Source organism: Erythrolamprus reginae, chromosome 3 (assembly GCF_031021105.1).
Source record: "Erythrolamprus reginae isolate rEryReg1 chromosome 3, rEryReg1.hap1, whole genome shotgun sequence".
Taxonomy (NCBI): Eukaryota; Metazoa; Chordata; class Lepidosauria; order Squamata; family Dipsadidae; genus Erythrolamprus; species Erythrolamprus reginae.
In genome coordinates, this window is record NC_091952.1 from 134,789,377 (window position 1) to 134,807,845 (window position 18,469).

Below are 18,469 nucleotides of genomic sequence, written 5' to 3' on the forward strand. Positions count from 1 at the left end.
CTGACTGAACAACAACAGCTAACTACTAACTTGGCTTGTATTCTTCTCATTAATGAGTGTGCCCTTCATGCCTTTTCTAAGATAGATGATCCTGCTTCTAAGTCTGCTTCTTCCTTCACTACTATTCGTCAGGGCCCCTCTGAAGCCTATGACACTTTCATTGAACGATTGCAAAAGGCTTTGAAGCGGGATATTAACAATTCTGACGCATGGCAAGAAGTGTTGTTACGTTTAGCCTATGAGAATGCCAATGTAGATTGTCAGCGAGTTCTTGAACCGCTTCGTGGAGATACCACAAAAAGCCTGGCTGATTATTTGCAAAAAGCAGCTCGAGTAGGCTCTCTTACCTATCAGGCTGAACTCATGGCCTCTGCCATTTCTGCCTTGCAGGTCTCTTCTTCCCACCCCAGGGCAGGTGCCTGCTTCAATTGCAAGCGCTATGGGCATTATCGAAACCAGTGCCGTGCCCCGGGCGGTGGTGCTGCCCTTCAAACCACAGGTGCGCGACCACAAACCCCGTGCCCTAAATGCGGCGGCCGTGGTCACTGGGCCCGTGAATGCCGTGCCAGCCACAACTATATTCCTAATCTTTCTCCTAGCAATGTCCAACCAATTTCGGGAAACTAGGTTCGGGGCATGTGGCTAGCCCCACTCTCAAGGCCACTTCTCATTTTGCCTTATCCCTACCCCCTGAACGGGACTCCATTCATTTGGGTGAGGAACGCCCAGAGGAGCCCCAGCCCATTGCCATCCTCACATCACCGGTTGGGGTGATAGAACCTGGTAAATCCACCACCTTTTTCCAATCCGCAATTGTTCAAGCTGCAGAAACTGTGTCTATGCAGACCCCTGGTCTTGTCTACTTTCTTCCCTTAAACGTTCAGTCTCTCTCTTTTCCCCCTTCCTTGCCACTTATGCTATATCCTCATCGTGACCTTATTTCCAAAGGGGTTCTTGCTTCCCCCTTTTTACTTTCTGCCCATGACCTAACCTCCTTGGCTCTTGTCTGTATCCCAGATTCTCCCATTGTGGTGCAGCAAGACTCTGATGTTGCTGTCGTTGTGCCTGTACCCCTAGAAATTGATCCTTATAAATATGATGATCTTTCCATTCATGAGGAGCACCCATGGAATACACTTCTTCTCACTTCTTCTGTCTCTTCATCTAAACCTATGCTGACCCTTTTTCTAAATGGCATTCCCTTTTCTGGTATTTTAGATACCAGAGCTGATGTCACCGTCATCCAGTCCTCTCTTTGGCCCACTGACTGGCCTTTGCAATCTTCACCGGCCGTGAGGGGCGTTGGCGGCATTCAGAGTGCACAGATTAGTACTACTTGGATAGAAGCTACAATCCCCTCTTCTAAGACCAAGGCACGTATCCGTCCTGTTGTTTTGCCTCTTCACGTCAACCTCTGGGGACGTGATCTTCTTTCTCAGTTTAACGCTTCCCTTGTCCTTAACTAACTATGTCTGACCCCTTGCTTTCTCTTCAACTGCTCAATTCTTCTCCTGTCTGGATCGATCAATGGCCACTCTCATTGGAAAAATTAACAGCTCTTAAGGCGCTAGTGGAGGAGCAAAAAAGTCTTGGTCATTTGGAGCCCTCCAACAGCCCTTACAATACTCCGGTATTCGTAATTAAAAAGAAAAGTGGGCGTTGGCGTTTCTTGCAGGATCTTAGGGCTGTCAACAAAGTAATTCGCCCCATGGGTCCCTTACAATGTGGATTGCCTAACCCCAATCTCATTCCACGAAACTTCAAACTGGCTGTAATAGATTTAAAGGATGCTTTCTTTTCTATCCTGCTGCAACCTCAAGATCGCTTACTGTTTGCTTTCACTCTCCCTGTCTTTAACAATAGTTATCCTACTTCTCGCTTTCAGTGGAAAGTTCTACCTCAAGGCATGTTAAATAGCCCTACCATGTGTCAGTATGTAGTACATTCACTATTAGAGCCCTTTCGCCTCGCCCATGAAAATGTTCTTCTTTACCACTTCATGGATGACATCATGGTTTGCGCTGATATGCCTCACCCATCTTTTCAACAAATTCTGCTCCTTCTCATTGAACATTTAACTGCTAATGGCATGACTATAGCTCCTGAAAAAGTTCAGCAAACAGAACCCTTTCTGTATCTGGGTCACAAACTTTCCCAGTCCCGTTCCTCCCCTGTTCTTCCCTCCTTGTCTTTACCCTCCCCTGCCACCCTGGTTCAGCTCCAGCAGTATTTGGGATCGCTGAATTGGGCTCGCCCTTACTTGGGGTTCACAACTTCTCAGTTGACCCCCCTCTTTTCTGCCCTGGCGGGAGCCTCCTCCCCCTCAGATCTTATCCACCTCACCTCTGAGCAGCTGGATACATTGGCTGAAATCAATAATGCGCTGCGTGTTAAATGGGTGGATAGATGCCAGGAAAATACCCCTCTGTCTCTTCTTTTGCTTAACACTCCTTCTATTCCTACTGCTTGTATTATACAAGTGTTACCCTCATCGATCTTAATCATTGAATGGATTCATCTTCCACACACACCCCGAAAAACTATTTCTTCTCGCTTTTCATTATATTATCTTCTAATTGTTCGCGGCCGCCGCCGCTGTCTAACGCTCATAGGTTTTGAGCCAGTCTCACTTTATGTCCCCCTTCCTCTCCCCATGTGGGAATCTTTATTTTCTCAAAGTGAAGACCTCCAGATGGCCCTTGTGGACTGGCCTGGTCAGGTCTTATACCATCTACCTGCGGACACTCGCATTCAATTAATTCAGTTGGTCCCTGTCCGCTTTAACACCTGTATGCAAGACCAACCTATCCCACAGGCATTAACTGTTTTTGCTGACGGGACAAAAACCAGGGGAGCCTGTGTTTTTCAAAGAAATGGCCAATGGGTTATACACCACACCCCAGCCCAAACCTCTGCTCAACGTGCAGAATTGGCTGCTTCCATTTTGGCCTTTCAGAAACTGTCTGATACACCCTTTAATCTTATTGTAGACTCCTTGTATGTTTCCCAGATTATTCTTAATATTTTTGATGCTTATCTGTCCCCAGCAGTTGACAGCTCCTTATTGGCTGTTTTTGACTCTCCAGCAGCTAGTTATGGCTAGGACTGCCCCCTTTTTTGTTGCTCATGTACGCAGTCATCAGCCTTTCCCAGGAATGCTAACTGAGGGAAATGACACCGCCGATAAGGCGGCACGGTCACCTGCTGTTTTTTCTCTGTCCTCCCCTACCCCTTGGGAGAGCCACTCCTATTTTCACCAAAATGCCAAAGCACTCGCCAAACAATTTAGTATCTCAAAATCTGAAGCCTTGGCCATTGTTCAGCAGTGCCCCACATGCAGTCAGCATGCTAACTCCATTCCCATGGGGGTCAACCCGCGTGGTCTTGAGGCTTCACAAATTTGGCAAATGGATGTTACGCAATTCCAACCTTTTGCGCCCTGGAAATATTTACATGTTTCCGTTGATACTTATTCTAGCTTTATTATGGCCTCCCCACAGAGAGGCGAGACCACGAAACATGTTATCAACCATTGTATTCGCACCTTTGCAACGATGGGACGCCCTAAAGAACTCAAAACGGATAATGGACCCGCCTATAAAAGCTCAGCTTTTGCACAATTTTGTAATACTTGGGGCATTAAGCATAAGTTTGGCATAGCCTTTAACTGTAGGGGGCAGGCTTTGGTGGAAAGGGGAAATTTAACCGTTAAACGGGCGCTAGAAAAATTAAAAATGGAGAAAATCCCTCCGGGCCTCCCGTCCTTGCAAAACCAATTAAACAGAGTACTTTTTACTCTTAATTTTCTAAACTTAACTGGGCCCTCCGCTCTCTCTACTGCTGCACAGCAACATTTTGCCACGCATGAATCCTTGCCCCCCCGGCCCCCCGTTTATTACAGGTTACTTCCAGATCTGACCTGGAGAGGCCCCACAGATCTCATCACCTGGGGCCGAGGATACACTGCAGTGCAATTGCAAGATCGTGTTCTTTGGGTCCCTGGCCAGCACGTGCGTCCCTTTTTGCCAAAAACTAAGGAAAAGAAGCAATCCCTCCCTGACCTCTCTGAGTGCTGTATCCTTGATCAATGATGTCCACCTCACCTACAGAGGCTGTTCCCACGCCGATCCAGGAATCCGGACTGCGTCAACCTCCACCTTATGATGAAGTTTTTCCTGACCCTCCAGGACACTTTCCTCCACGAGGATGCCCTGTTTTGCGCATTCACAAACGCGCCTCCCATTTCACTCTATGGGATAAATTAAATGGACCAATGTCATGTACGCCATTTTTTCTACACATTTTTATTTTTCTATTGTGTTTTTTGTGCATATTTTTTATTATTGCTTTTCCTACCTGTTCCCGTGCTCCCACTTACACCCGCCCCAGACGTTCTATGGATCTGCAACAACGGATGGAGTACAATATTTGGCTACGTCTGGCAAATATTTCCAACTTGTCTACATTTTGTTTGTCGCAAACTGTTGATATGCATATGGTTCTTGGGCATTGTCTGATCCCTGTATGCACCCCCCTTTCTGTGTTCCTTAAAGATTCCTCTTTGTCAATGTTTTTAACTGCCCAGGAACTACATTATGCCCGGTATTATGAATGGGGTCCCAAGTCATATCGTCTCCCTTCTGGAGCAATGTCATTATATACCCCTCACGTTGCCATAGGAGGAGATGTGGCGTGTGCCCGTATTGTTAACTGTACCACCCATCAATCCCACCAACGCTGTTTGAAATTGTCACCTGCTATGTGGAAGCGCAATTGCTCCACCATTCAAAATGTATCATTTGCCTATGGTCATGTTCTGCTTCCCCCAGGATGGTTTTTTACATGTGGTGACAGGACCTTCAACTATATTCCAGCAAACCTATCTGAAACCGTTTGTAGCCTGACCCGCCTAGTTCCTGTTCTCCCCTCCAAGCAAGATGTACTTTTGTCTCACCATTATTGGCAACGCAGAACTGTTATTCCCTTGGAAGAACAGATTAAAGGGATGAAACAATTGTTGGACAACATGGGCACAGACATATTACCCAATTGGTGGAATGCTCTATGGTCATGGCTTCCTGATGGCTCATGGTTAAGGGTAATTTTTATGTATGTGATAGGTATCATTTCAGCCGCTATATTGTTATGTTGTTTTATCCAATGTATTCCTTCCTTGTTTTCTATGTGTCGTTCTGCCCTTGTTCACGGTGTATTGTATGAATCTACTCAGCCTCTTAAACCCCCCCTAGGACTGTTTTGTGAAGATCCGATGGATATAATAAGAACAGAGCACCGACATAAGGTGCTTGCATTCAAATAAAAAAGTAGGAGATGTTGCAGTATATCAAGCTATGTTGGGATAGGATTTTTATTAATCTGGAATTCTAGCATAGAAAAATATATATATACTCTGTGTGACCCTGATTCATAAACCCAGGACAAGGAGAGGCCGTAAACCTAATCTGCATCCCTGGGAATGCAGGGGCTCAGAATAAACATCTCAAAAGCTTTACAACTCAGGACAGGACATTATAGGATCAAAGGGGGGAAGTTTCATTGCCTGAAGCAAACAAACTATCAAAGGACAATTAAGAGGGATTAGCCAGAAGAAACCTTCAAAAGAAACTAGGTGTGAATTAACATCTGCTTTTTAGGAAATCCCAAAAAGATCGTTCCTTGATATGCATGGGAAAGGAAGAAACTCAAAGATACGTTTGAAGCTATGTATCATTTTGACATGTATATGTAATCATACCCCATTTCCTTATGTTCCTAAATAAATAGAAGCGCATGGCTCTACACCATGTCACTTCACCCAGAGAGAGAATGTGTCCAGTTTCTACTTTCTAGGATTCACGTTCGTGAGTGACCCCACTGGCTTGCCTTGCTCTCTGTCCCTTTTGAAGGCATTGCTTTCATTAGGACTCAGCGGCGTCACAGTGTCCTATTTTAGTATTAAGATAAGACAGCTAAGTTAAACCCTCACTTAGTTATCTTTGGAGTAGATCTATTTAAATAATTGGGAAGAGTTAGTGTGATTATCTTTAAGAAAACTTCTGGGATTAACATACTGCTCAAAACAATAAAGGGAACACTCAAATAACACATCCTAGATCTGAATGAATGAAATATTCTCATAAATAATAAATAATAAATAAATAATAAATAAATTCTAATAAATAAATTAATAAATAAAATATCATCTGTGCTGTTTGCTGCTTGGCAAATTGCTGGGAGGCAGAGGCCTTTTTTCCTTGTTTCCACACCCAAAACTAAGGTGTGTTTTATACTCTGCTGTGTCTTATATTCTGAAACATATAGAATCCTGCAAATCTGAAAGGTAAATGTTTTCTGATTTTATCTTTCCTCCCTTTTATAACCTTCTGAGTCGAAGAGGAGCCAGTCTGAGCTCCTTCCTAGTATTAACTTCTCTGCCAGGGTTCAACAAATGTTTCTGCCCTTGTTGTTTCTATGATGGTTTCTGAATAACCCCTTCAGGGCCATTTCCATGGCTCTCTCCTTACATCTCCCTTTTCTGATGTGGTAGAGCAATATCTGCATCTTGTTTTCCAGGTATTTAATTATTTTTGATTAATCCAATTCATTCTAAAATTCTTGGCTTTTTACATAATTCATACATTAATCTTCTAGTCTTATAACTGATTGTTCTCTTTTCAATGCAGATATGATCCAGCTATGACAATTTAAAATTTCAAAATCAGAAAATATTGCACAGTAACTTTTCTTGCATTCCAACACTATTTGGAATATAATAAGAGGCTCTTTTATGCACATGCAGTTTACAAAACAGCTGGAAAGCATTATATTAAAAGAAGAACAAGCTCTTCTTTGCAATCTTCACCAATTCCTTCTTTAAGCTAGATAGATTAATAATAATAAAGATATTAAATGACATTGAGAAGCGTTGATGATAAATTGCTTTGAATTGGGTTTGGCAGCAGCACATCCTCAATGGCCTAGTTCTGAGAGTCATCAGCTTGAGGTCTAGATCCAAGGATGTTTGCATAACCCTCTCTAACAAATGTTTTGAATTGGCCCATTGAAAATTGAAAAAAGTGATCTGAAAATTACAGCTGAACAAAAGAAAAGGTGCCAGCTAGTGTGGGCTATGTAATATTACACCTGAAACAGCTGCTTTGGTTGCCTTTTCTTTTCTAGCCATGACTGAATATGCTGGATTCAAAGCTCTAAACAACTTGGGAACCAGGATTTGAAGGCCCAAACTGGGAGAATAGAGAAACACTTGTCATCATTCCACCATCAGAGGAAGTATATGTTGTGACAAAATTACAGACACATCACCTTATTCTTAACAATACACAAACCTCACCTTTCAGTGACTGGACTGCTCACTACTAGAAAGGCAGGAAGCAGCGGGACAAGCACAGGGATAATGGCAGGGAGAAGTGAAGTGGTATTTTAGGAAAAGCTCATAGCAATATGGCAGAGTAACTGCTCCACATGCACACAGAGCTCCAGATTCAGTCGTCGCTGAATCTTGACATGAAAGGGCCTCTCCCTGGGACTTGAGCAGTGGATAAATTTGGTAGGATCAGCAAAAGGTAAGTGAAAAAAGAGAAACACAAAGCTTATGAGAAGGTTTGAAGGCAGATTTAAAAAACCCTAAAAAGTCACTGTGCACTTTTTTGATCCATCTCCTAATTCTGAATTTGAAAGACATGTTCTGTGTAAAGAATGATACTGCTATTCACACACACACACACACACACACACACATACACACACAAAAACCAACCATTTTCCATGGTTTATTATATTACTAGGGGAACACAAACCAAATTTGTCTTTCAAATTAGGTTAATTTCAAATCAACTTTATTCAGGATAATCACGATGCCATATGCGGTAACATAAAACCAAACATCTCCATTGTTATGCTGAAATGTTTTTGGACCAAGTGGAAATTTAATTATATAATATCAAATAATACATGCTGATTTCACAAGTCGCTGTAGGATATAACAAGCCGCTATCCCAGAAGCTTCTCCAGTATGCTTGTTCTTTTGGTGCGTAAAGACTATAATTCAATTGCGACCCTCTCAATCATCCACGATAGGAAAGTGCAATGGTCTTACATTATAAATGCATTTTGGGGGTTTGGGCGCACATACCCACATTCGCATGCATGCTACGGGCACTCGGTCTGGAAAAGGTTAGCTATCACTGATATAGGCTCTGAAGCCAGGATGGGTATGACCACCAGTTTGGAAATTAGAAAACACTATAGCAGGTAAGCAAGAGTTTCTTAGCACATGAATTGAAACACAGTTAACTTCTCTCAAGGTCAGAAGTCCAAAAATTACCCACCACCATGAGCATAGATGGAGAAAGAAAAACTCAAGTCTGCCATTTGCCTTTTCTATCTGGTGTGAAGGATTTGCTCAGATTCCCTGCAGTAGTGACCCATTAAGGTTCTAAGGTTCCCTGCAGTAGTGACCCATTAAGGTTCTAAGATGCAGAGTATAATTCGGGGGGGGGGGGGGTTGCTGCCAAGAGACATTTATTGCATTGGAAAATGGGGAGAAGAGCATCTAGGATCAATGGGAGACTTATTCTCAAACTTGGTGATCCAACAAGTGCATATAATATACACTTGCTGGATCACCATGCAGTGTATAATACACAGAGGACAGCTTAGCATTGCTTTAGCAGTAGCATTTAGCATTTAAACTTATATACCACTTCACAGTGCTTTACAGCCCTCTCTAAGTGGTTTATAGAGAGTAAGCGTATTGTCCCCAACAATCTGGGTCCTCATTTTACCGACCTTTGAAGGATGGAAGCCTGAGTCAACCCTGAGCCTACTGAGATTCAATCTGCCAAACTGCTGGCAGCAAGTGATCAACAGAGGTATCTTGCAGTACTGCACTCTAACCACTGCACCACCTGGGTTTTAATCAAGAGAAAACCAACCTTCCAAATGTCTATATTTTTAGTTGTAAAGAGGCTCTTTCCAAGGAATATACAACTGACAAATGAGGGAAAATGTTTTAAAATAAGTGGAGTAAGTAGGAGATAAATTATTTTTGCATTAACAGATCATTACTATAGGGAAAGGTATAACATACAGTTGTGCCTTAAAGAAACTACAAAATTATTTATTATTTATTTATTATTTGGACTTATATGCTGCCCAACTCCTGAAGGATTTAGCCAAATACAATTAAAATATAACATTATATAATATATATAACAAATAATTAAAGAGTCACCAAAAGTTTGAGGAATTTATTTCATTTGCCCATTCTGTTGGTAAAATAAGGAAAGGATGTTGGTGTAGGTTTTCATAATGTTCTTTTAGTGACTCTTTCAGAGATGGAATATTGTCCCGCATCACCTGGCTACGCTGTTGAAATTGTTAAATGGATTATAGTTTATTTGAGGCTGCTCACATTTGGAAGGGCTGATGGCTCAGGTTTCGTCATGCCCTTCAAGGACAATGTTGCTGGAGAAACTGTAACAATGATCTCTAGTTACGTTTTGGACAGCTAAACACTTGTAAGCAGAAAATAAAGCAATACAACCATTGCCAGAACAAGTACGTGAAGCTGGTTGCTGCCTGCATTTTTGGCTCAGCCTTGTAGAACAGGCTTCCCCCCCCCTAACGGGATAATCCAAGTAAATTTAAGAAGTCACCTGGAGGATCTGGTCTGGGGGTGACAGCAACTAGACTGCAAACCAAATAAAGCAGACACTAAACGAACCCTCTGTTTTCAGAGTCTGTACCAGATGTGGAGAATAACAGCTCAAGGGACTGCCACTGCTTTTATGCTGTGCTTCAGATTTCTCTACATGGGGTTGTAGCCTCCTAATGCCAATAGCAATTCAAGAGGTTCCACTGATGTGATCCAGTAACACAATTCTTAGGCTTGTAATATTTCCAAGTTTATAGCTGTTAGGAAAAACAGGCTAATATAGAATGTGATTTTGAAAATCAAGATTAGAAGGAAGAATGTTGGGATGCTGCTTGGCCAGATCTTTTTTAAAATCAGATTTTATTTCCAGCTGAGAAAGGAGGCAGCATATATTAAAAATGCATTCTGATTTTTTTTTCCAGAAAGATTCTTTTCTTCCCTTACTCCTTGTGGTTCACCAAAGACCTGCTGCATCAATCACACTCTGCCACGTACATGATCTCCCATAAGAAGTGCAAAATATGTGATATAAATTTGTGATGAGGAAATCAATTTTAATGTAAAATGAGCTTAATCCACGGTGAAAGCTTTTGCAGTCAAGAAATATAAAATGTCTGGATTGAGAGAAACATATTCACAAAGAACTGATAGGTACATAATTCATAGTCATTAATAATATATATTGGATAATTCAAAGCCCAACATTCATATGTACATATATTTAAATAATAATTCAGCTCAGATATAGGAATGATCCACACTTGATCATGGAAAGAGGATACACCAGTGATGGCGAACCTTTTTTCCCTGGGGTGCTGAAAGAGTGTGGGCATGTGTGATAGCCCACACCCATAATTCAATGTCTGGGGAGGGCAAAAACAGCTTCCCCCGCCCCCCCGAGGCCAGAAACGGCCTGTTTTCCAACTGCTGGTGGGCCCGATAGGTTCGTGTTTCCCCCTCCCCAGGCTCCAAAGGCTTCCCTGGAGCCGGGGGAGAGTAAAACCGCCCTTACTCATCCCCCCAGAGGCTCTTTGGAAACCAAAAACGCCCTCCCAGAGCCTCTGTGCGATCCAAAAACAAGCTGGCCAGCACACACATGCACATTGGAGCTGAGCTAAGGCAATGTCTCACGTGCCAGCAAATATGGCTCTGTGTGCCACCTGTGGCACCCGTGCCATAGGTTCGCCATCATTGCGATACACTATCATGACTTATCTTTGGATGGCACTTCAATTCAGGATCTTATGACAGCCAATGTACTGGAATGGTTGCAATGTTGAACTGCAAATGGAGAGATCCAGTTTAAATTTTACTGAGTCTTGAAGCTTTTTGGGTGTGGATAAATTAAGGAAAGGTAATTACATATATTCTCCTTATCTCCTTTACAAAAAAGCAGGAGGATAATTGTCATAAACTCTGGGATACATATCTCAGTTTAATATACCGCCCTTCCTGATCTGTCATGTTCAGGGTATATTGGACTACAGGTGTCCTCAACCAGCATATTCTCAGGCCACTTTGCCCAGGAATTCTGCTCCCCAGTATGAATTTGGATTGGGAAAGGGGGTAATATGTTATAGCAGTTCTTAGAATGAAGCCCCTTCCAACTTGTTTGCAGTGTACCCATCTCTCTTGTCCTTCCCTCAGAAATAAGTTTGTGCAGTTTAAAAACAATTCTCTTTTGTTTACCTTTAGTGGGCCATATCTTAAAATGGCAGTACCTATTCAATTGTGACATTGAAGCTGCCATGATCACTCTGACAGATTATTTTTGCAAGCAGAAATTATAGGGAGTAACACTCTGCTAATTCTGCTGGATTTCTCAACCACTTTTACTGCTATTGTCCATGGTATCCTTCTGGACCATCTGCTCTTGGCTGTGGATTGGAGACTCTGTGCTCAAGTTTTTCTTCCTGTTGGATGGCTAATTCCAGAAAGGAGTGCTGCTAGACTGATTTTGAGCTAGAGGGCTTTTCATAGGAAGGGATAATATTAATGCTTATGACCAATAATGAGGATTAAGAAATGAAACTCAATCCAATGGGCAGATTCTTAGTGTTGGTTCTGATCTATCAGCTCCTTTTATTTTGGGATAGATTTGAATCTTGACCCTCAACTCATATGTTTCACCAAGGCATAAAATAATTATATCCAGTTTAAAATAGTAGCAATTATATTTAAAGCTTAAGAATTGGATGCTAAAGAACATTTTCTGATGTCCTGATGCTTTTCAGTTTGCATCTCAAGAAATGTTTGAAATTCTGGGATTCCCCCCTTTTAATGCTAATTTGAACTTTTAGTTTTATGTCATTTGTATATTTACAGGAACTAGCCTGAATACTTTTATCTGATGGAGAGAGTACAAACTCCAAATTCCCATATGTGTTTGTATTTATATTCCATTTTATACCTCCCAATTTGATTTATTGAATTTGATTTATTGAACTGCTTAAGCCAAGGACACTGATTTAACCAGTGATTTCTGAATCTGCATCCCTAGGACTAATGTCAAAAACCCTCTGCAAGCCATAATTTAAGCCATCACTGGCAAGAATGAGAAGCAAGGAGGAAAAGCAAGCAACAACGGTAGAAAAGGAGCAGATGGGAAAGTATTCTGGCATCCAGACCACAGACAATTTCCACCTTCCCTCCCTCTTCTCTAGATCAATGTTAAATCTATGCCTTCAGTCTACCACATTTCCACTTAAATTGCGTGCTAAACACCCAATAATGTACATTTTTGTAACAAATAAGATTGTTCCATAATGTAATCTTCCCTTGCATGTTCAACAAAGGTAAAACATTCATGAATGGAATGTCTTTTAGTGCAATTAAGTAGCATATATCTGTTAGGTTTCCATCCTAATGAATGTGGGAGAATTCGGAGCCTACATATTTAGTAAGACTGTTGCACTTCCTGTTCCTAGCAGGTAGAGAAGGCCAACTAGGTAAGAACAGAACTTCATCATGCAATCTCCACAGCAGTAAAGCAGTGGTACCTCATTTTACGAACTTAATTTGTTCCGTGACCAGGTTCGCAAGTAGAAAAGTTTGTAAGAAGAAGCAATTTTCCCCATAGGAATCAATGTAAAAGAAAATAATGCAGGCATCCCCATCCCAAAAGTCACTCCTTTTGCCTTGCGCCACTGGGAATCCCCACCTCCAGACTTCCGTTGCCAGCCAAAGCACCCGTTCTTGCATCACTGGGATTTCCCTGATCTCCCCTCGCTGGGAATCCCACCTCCGGACTTCCGTTGCCAGCCGAAGCACCCGTTCTTGCATCACTGGGATTTCCATGACCTCCCCTCGCTGGGAATCCTCACCTTTGGACTTCTGTTGCCAGTCGAAGTGCCTGTTCTTGCATTGCTGGGATTTCCCTGAACCTCCCCTCACTGAGGTTTCCCTTCATTTTTGCCAGCACTGCTTTGAATCCCAGCTAGGCAATGGAAGTCCAGAGGTGAGGATTCCCAGCGAGGGGAGGTCATGGAAATCCCAGTGATGCAAGAACGGGTGCTTCGGCTGGCGACGGAAGTCCGAAGTCTTGCATTGCTGGGATTCCCCTGAGCCTCCCCTCACTGGGAATCCCTGCCTCTGGACTTCTGTTGCCAACCGAAGCACCCATTCTTGCGTTGCTGGGATTTCCCTGAGCCTCCCCTCACTGGGATTCAAAGCACCGCCAGCAAAAATGAAGGGAATCCCAGTGAGGGGAGCCTCAGGGCAATCCCAGAAATGCAAGAACGGGCGCTTTGACTGGCAATGGAAGTCCAGAGGTGGGGAATCCCAGCGGCAGCGGCTCGGGTTCGTAAGGGGAAAATAGTTTTGAAGAAGAGGCAAAAAATCTTAAACATTGGGTTCGTATCTCGAAAAGTTTGTATGAAGAGGCATTTGTAAGACGAGGTACCACTGTATGTTTAAAGAGCCTCATAAAAAATTAGTTGCCAAGCCCACTCCCAGAGTTTGGTCCCTTGATGCGAAGGGATGAGCTGGCTGCAATTATGAAGCTGCAGTCCAACAGCTGAAAGAACAGGAGCAAATGGATTTTTCACCTGCTGGACAAGCAAACCAAGACAAAGTTCTGCCTGATCTAGTTAACCTGATCTTACTGTTTCAAAGTTCATGGTTTATAGAGTTAACTTGACATTATGATGATGTGCATCTCATATTATTTTTAATAGATTATGTTGTTGTTTTAATGGCTAATGATAGCTACATTATAAGCATAAATGGACTTAATGCATGAATAGACATACTGGGGCTCCGACACCTCGTCAAGCTTTTTATGTGGTTGGTTTTTTTCTTGACACGTGCTCTCTGAACTGAATCACTCTTGCTTTCTATACCAATTTAGTAAACAAGCCACATGTCTGAACATTTCTTAGCAAGCAAACCAGATCACATCTTAGTATTTGGACTGTGAACAGGGGAAGCATTCCCAGTTTGCAACTTACTGGGACAAAATTGGGGAATGGATTGTTTCATGGCCATGCTGCATACTTTGGGGTGGATTGGAAAAGGGTTGCTACCATTCTATACAGTGCAGGTAGTCCTCAATTTATAACAGTTCGTTTAGTGACTATCTGAAATTACAACAGAATTGAAAAGTAGCAGTGACATATGACTGTTTTTCAACACATACAATGTTGCAGTATCCCCATGATCACATGATCAAAATTCAGACCACTGGTAATTGACTAGTATTGTGATCGTTGCATTGTCCCAGGATCATGTGATCAATGGGGAAGCCAGGTTACTAACCTAATAACTGTAGTGATCAGTGTTCCCTCTAAATTTTTTGGGGGGTGGGCGGAAAAGTATAGTGTCTGAGCGGCAGTCCCTTTGGGACTGGGCGGCACAGAAATAATAAATAAATAAACAAACAAACAAACAAACAAACAAACAAATAAAAAACCCACCCTGTTTTGCCTCAGAGAATTTCAAAATAAAATACTGTACTGTGTGTCTATAACAGTGAGCTCATAATAGGGCAACTCTATCAATATCAAAATGCCACTTAAATAGTTGAGCTAGTTTCAAACTAGATTTTGATTTTCTTTCTCTCTTCCTTACTCCCATTCTTTTTCTTTCTCTTTTCCTTCCTCTCTTTTTTCTATCTGTTTCTCTCTCTTCCTCTCTTCCTCTCTCTCTCCTTCCCTCTCACTCTTTCCCTCTCGGCTTCTGGGCAGGTTTGGAAAACTCTGAGTTGATGATGATTTTTAAGTGAGCGATTGCTCACTGCTCAGCTTAAAGGGAACTATGGTAGTGATTCACAACTGTGGCAAGAAAGGTGGTAAGAGGGAGCAATTCACTTAACAATCTCACTTAACAACAGAAATGTTGGGTTTAATTGTGGTCATAGGTTGAGGATACCTGTCTCCTGGTATCTCAGCCTTGGAGATCTGCAAGTACTGCAAAGAAACGCCAAATCTCCAGATTAATCTCCTGTTAAAACCTGCCTTAATTCTCCATTATGTGGGAGAGGATAACCCTCATGACTGCCCTTTGGGTAGAAAGGTGTGGCATCAACTGAAATAATAAAAATACATTTTAACTACACTAAAAACTCAGGAAAGGCAAATACCTTGAAGTCCTTGTTGTCTGCTTCCTGCAGTTTCTTCAGCCTGAAGTCCCCTTCGCAGGGATTGAGAGCAGAAGGTGGAGCCACACAGGAGCACTTGCATTCTGGTCCAGAAGTGATTGTTTCCACCATGTAAAAATCCTCAGCTTTGAAAGAGCCTTCGTTGATCCTCTGACATGCTCCTCTGCCCAGGGGTCTCACCACGCACTTGCACTGGCAGTTTGAGCCTTGGGACACCGCCTTCACCTTGTCATAGTCACCTAGCAACTAATCAAGGAAAGGAGGGGAAGGGGAGGAAAAGGAAGCCAGTCAGTTTGTCCTGGAATTCTCGGTGGGTTTGCTTTGGACGAATGTTTGGGAGAAACTCTGACCTTCTGAAACCTTGAAGAAATGCCTGTTTGGCTTAAAATGTTGCTGACACTTCATGTTCGTTCATCCTTGGTTATCTGAGAAAGTAATTTTCTTCTACCACCTAAAAGAATCCAAAAGCCAAACCCCAAACTAGTCAACTTGAACCCAAACAATTTTGGTTTCTCTTGGGTTTGGGGAAATTAAAAGGCTGCTATATTCAACCCAGACATTCTCCAGAATGATCTCATTTAAATATAATGGGAACAATCTGTTGGGAAATTCTCCTGTACAAATTTCATTGAAGTGAACAGAGGGGCTCCACATGAGATCTTTGCAACTCTCCTTTATTTTTATGCATCCTGGACATGAAATCATCCTGGGAAGACAGTCTACCCTAACTTAGGTATATTTAATAAGAGTTGTCCTCAGAAAAAAAAAATAGAAGATATATTTTTTTAAAAGCCAAAGCTATCAGGATACATTTGATAGGAAGCTAAAGTTTCCAATGTGTAATGCTAGTCCTACATAAATAGGACATTTTTCTGGTTGGATTCAAGAACAAGACAAAAGTTGTGAAACAGACTGGCACATCCTGCCTAGCCAACACAAGGTTTCAAGAAACATTAAATACAATTCAAAGAATTTCCTTTAAGGGAATATGCCTAGATAATAAAAGTAGCCAAACGTTACATTTTTCTGATTGGCCTCCATCATCCAGACATACATTGTGCCAAGACCATTTTACCGTAAGTCTTTTTGCTCAGCATCAAACCCAACACAATTACTATTTATATTGCACAATTACTTCAATATAAATGCATGCAACTGATTTTGCTGATGACAAAGAGGCAGCCCAGCCACCAGAAAATGTACAAACGTTGCCATTTACAGCACTTCTCTCTTTTAGCTGGCTTTAACTACAATGGAAAAACAAGAGGAGCTGAGTGAAAGCTCTGCAGGCTCTAAGCACCAGAGGAATTGACAGATAGCATTGCTCTCCCAGCACAATTTTATATGGATATAACTAATCTGTTCAATTAGTTGATTAGGAAATAAGTAATATGTTGGGAAGGGAGGAACTTGTTGCTTTTAGAAAGGAGCAGCAAAGCAATAATCCCAAACCTGGTCTAGATACCACAGATCTACTTCAGAAGACCTTTTGTCCCAGATACCTGGAGTGGTCAAAAGCGTAAGGGTGCTGCTTCTGTGCATTTCATAGTTCACAAAGAACACAGATTTTAATAGATGCACCTTTTCCACTTGTTTGCTTTTCCGTGCATTCAACAACAGCTGCTTGTCCTTTTTCTGCACTGGGTCTAAAAGGTACCTGGTACCTGGGTCTAAAAGGTACCAGTTGAGGACAAAGTAAATTCTGTACTGTGGAGTATAACACTATAATGCAAAGCTTGCTGATTCTACACAATGCAAAACGCTTGTATGTTGTTACTGAGTGCAAGGACCTAGCTTTTCTGAAATGAATTTATGGGTTGATTTAAAGCAACATATTTAAGACATATAAACCAGCCAACAATTTTAAGGCTAACCTTTCGATATAAACCTTCGGCAAGTCCTAAATTCAAATATTCTTTTAAGTGACAAGCTGTCTTTATTTAATAATAATAATAATAATAATAATAATAATAATAATAATAATTGTATTCTTTCCCTCTCCGAAAGCTCGGGCATCTCACAACAATCATAAACAATGTACAAATCCAATTTAGAAACCTACCTTTACCTTCCTTGCTCTATTCTTCACTACTTCTAAAACCATCCCATAAAATCAAAGTTCTGTTGAAGACCTAACTGGGATCCCCTAGCTGTGCCACACTTTGTGCTGTGTGTCAAATTTGTCTTCTGCAGAATTACCCCCCCCCCCCCATATTTACTCCCTACTCCACCCAATCCAAGCTTATTGGTAAAACCATGCTAGGATAGATTTCCCTCCTGCAACTGCAAATGCACAAAGTGAATTAGTTGTGAAGGATTTTTGCACATGTTCAGAGGCTCTAGTGGTGTTTTGTTTTGTTGTTTTGGTGCCAGGAGAGAAGCCAGGGTGAGGGGTGAAATCCGTGCCCTTTCAAGAGTGCCGGAGCCCTTGGTGACTCCTGCAGTCCACTCCCCACAGCGTTCCTGATGCACCGCTGGGAAATCACCTCGAGGGTCAGATTCCCCCTCCCAAGGCACCGACGGCTCCCGGCTCGCGCAGGCGACGCCTTACCTGCGAGAGAATGTTCTCCTGGTTCTCCGCCTCGTCCTCCAGCGGGGCGCCAGTCGGAGGTGAGCTCAGGTTGGCGTCGGCGGTGCCCCACCACGCCGCCAGCAGCGCCAAGGCGCAGCAGCGGAGCAGCATCCTGGGCCGCGCCATGGACGGCTAGCGGGCGCCGCTGGGAGGAGAGCCGGGCATGCGGCGGGCGCGGCGGCGCAGGACCGGTCTAACCGTCTCCTCTGCCCGGTTGGAAAGCAAACTGAACGGAGCGTGCCACCGGGGGAGGCTGGGAGGGGGAAGGTGGGCTGAATCGCGCGGCGTTGCTACCCGGCTGAGGCAAAGCGAGGCGGGCTTGAAGGAGGAGTCTCTCTCTTGCCCCCGCTTCCCCTTCTCTGCGGCTATTGTGTCCTCCCGTCGGTCTGTCCGCCGGAGGAGCTGCTGTGAGGGGGGAAGGGGGCGAAAACAGCAGGCTCCTCGTCCTCGGGGTGCACTCCTCGAACCCCAGGCCCAAGGCAGGTCTCAATAAGGAACCACGAAGAATCGAATCCTTGGGTCGCAAGCCGAGGACAGGTTGAAGGGGCTGGAAAGTTCAAATGTTCTACATTTTAATATGCAGGGAATATGTGTGGATATGTGCACGGACAATCATCTAGGAACA

The 18,469-nt window shown here is 42.9% G+C and overlaps 1 protein-coding gene across 2 annotated transcripts in view; it reads right to left on the reverse strand.

Moving 5' to 3' along the window:
* Positions 1-18,169, reverse strand: part of OLFML2B (olfactomedin like 2B) — a 47,981-nt gene extending 29,812 nt beyond the window's left edge. Inside the window, exons 1-2 of one of the 2 annotated variants that reach the window (XM_070746756.1) lie at positions 17,824-18,169; positions 15,255-15,518 (exon numbers count right to left, since the gene is read on the reverse strand). In XM_070746756.1, coding sequence (XP_070602857.1) covers positions 15,255-15,518; positions 17,824-17,970 — 411 coding nt within the window. In that variant the 5' untranslated portion in view covers positions 17,971-18,169. The remainder of the gene's footprint in view (positions 1-15,254; positions 15,519-17,823) is intronic. The other variant, XM_070746755.1, reaches the window with a different exon arrangement.
* Between the last annotated feature and the right edge of the window lie 300 nt (positions 18,170-18,469).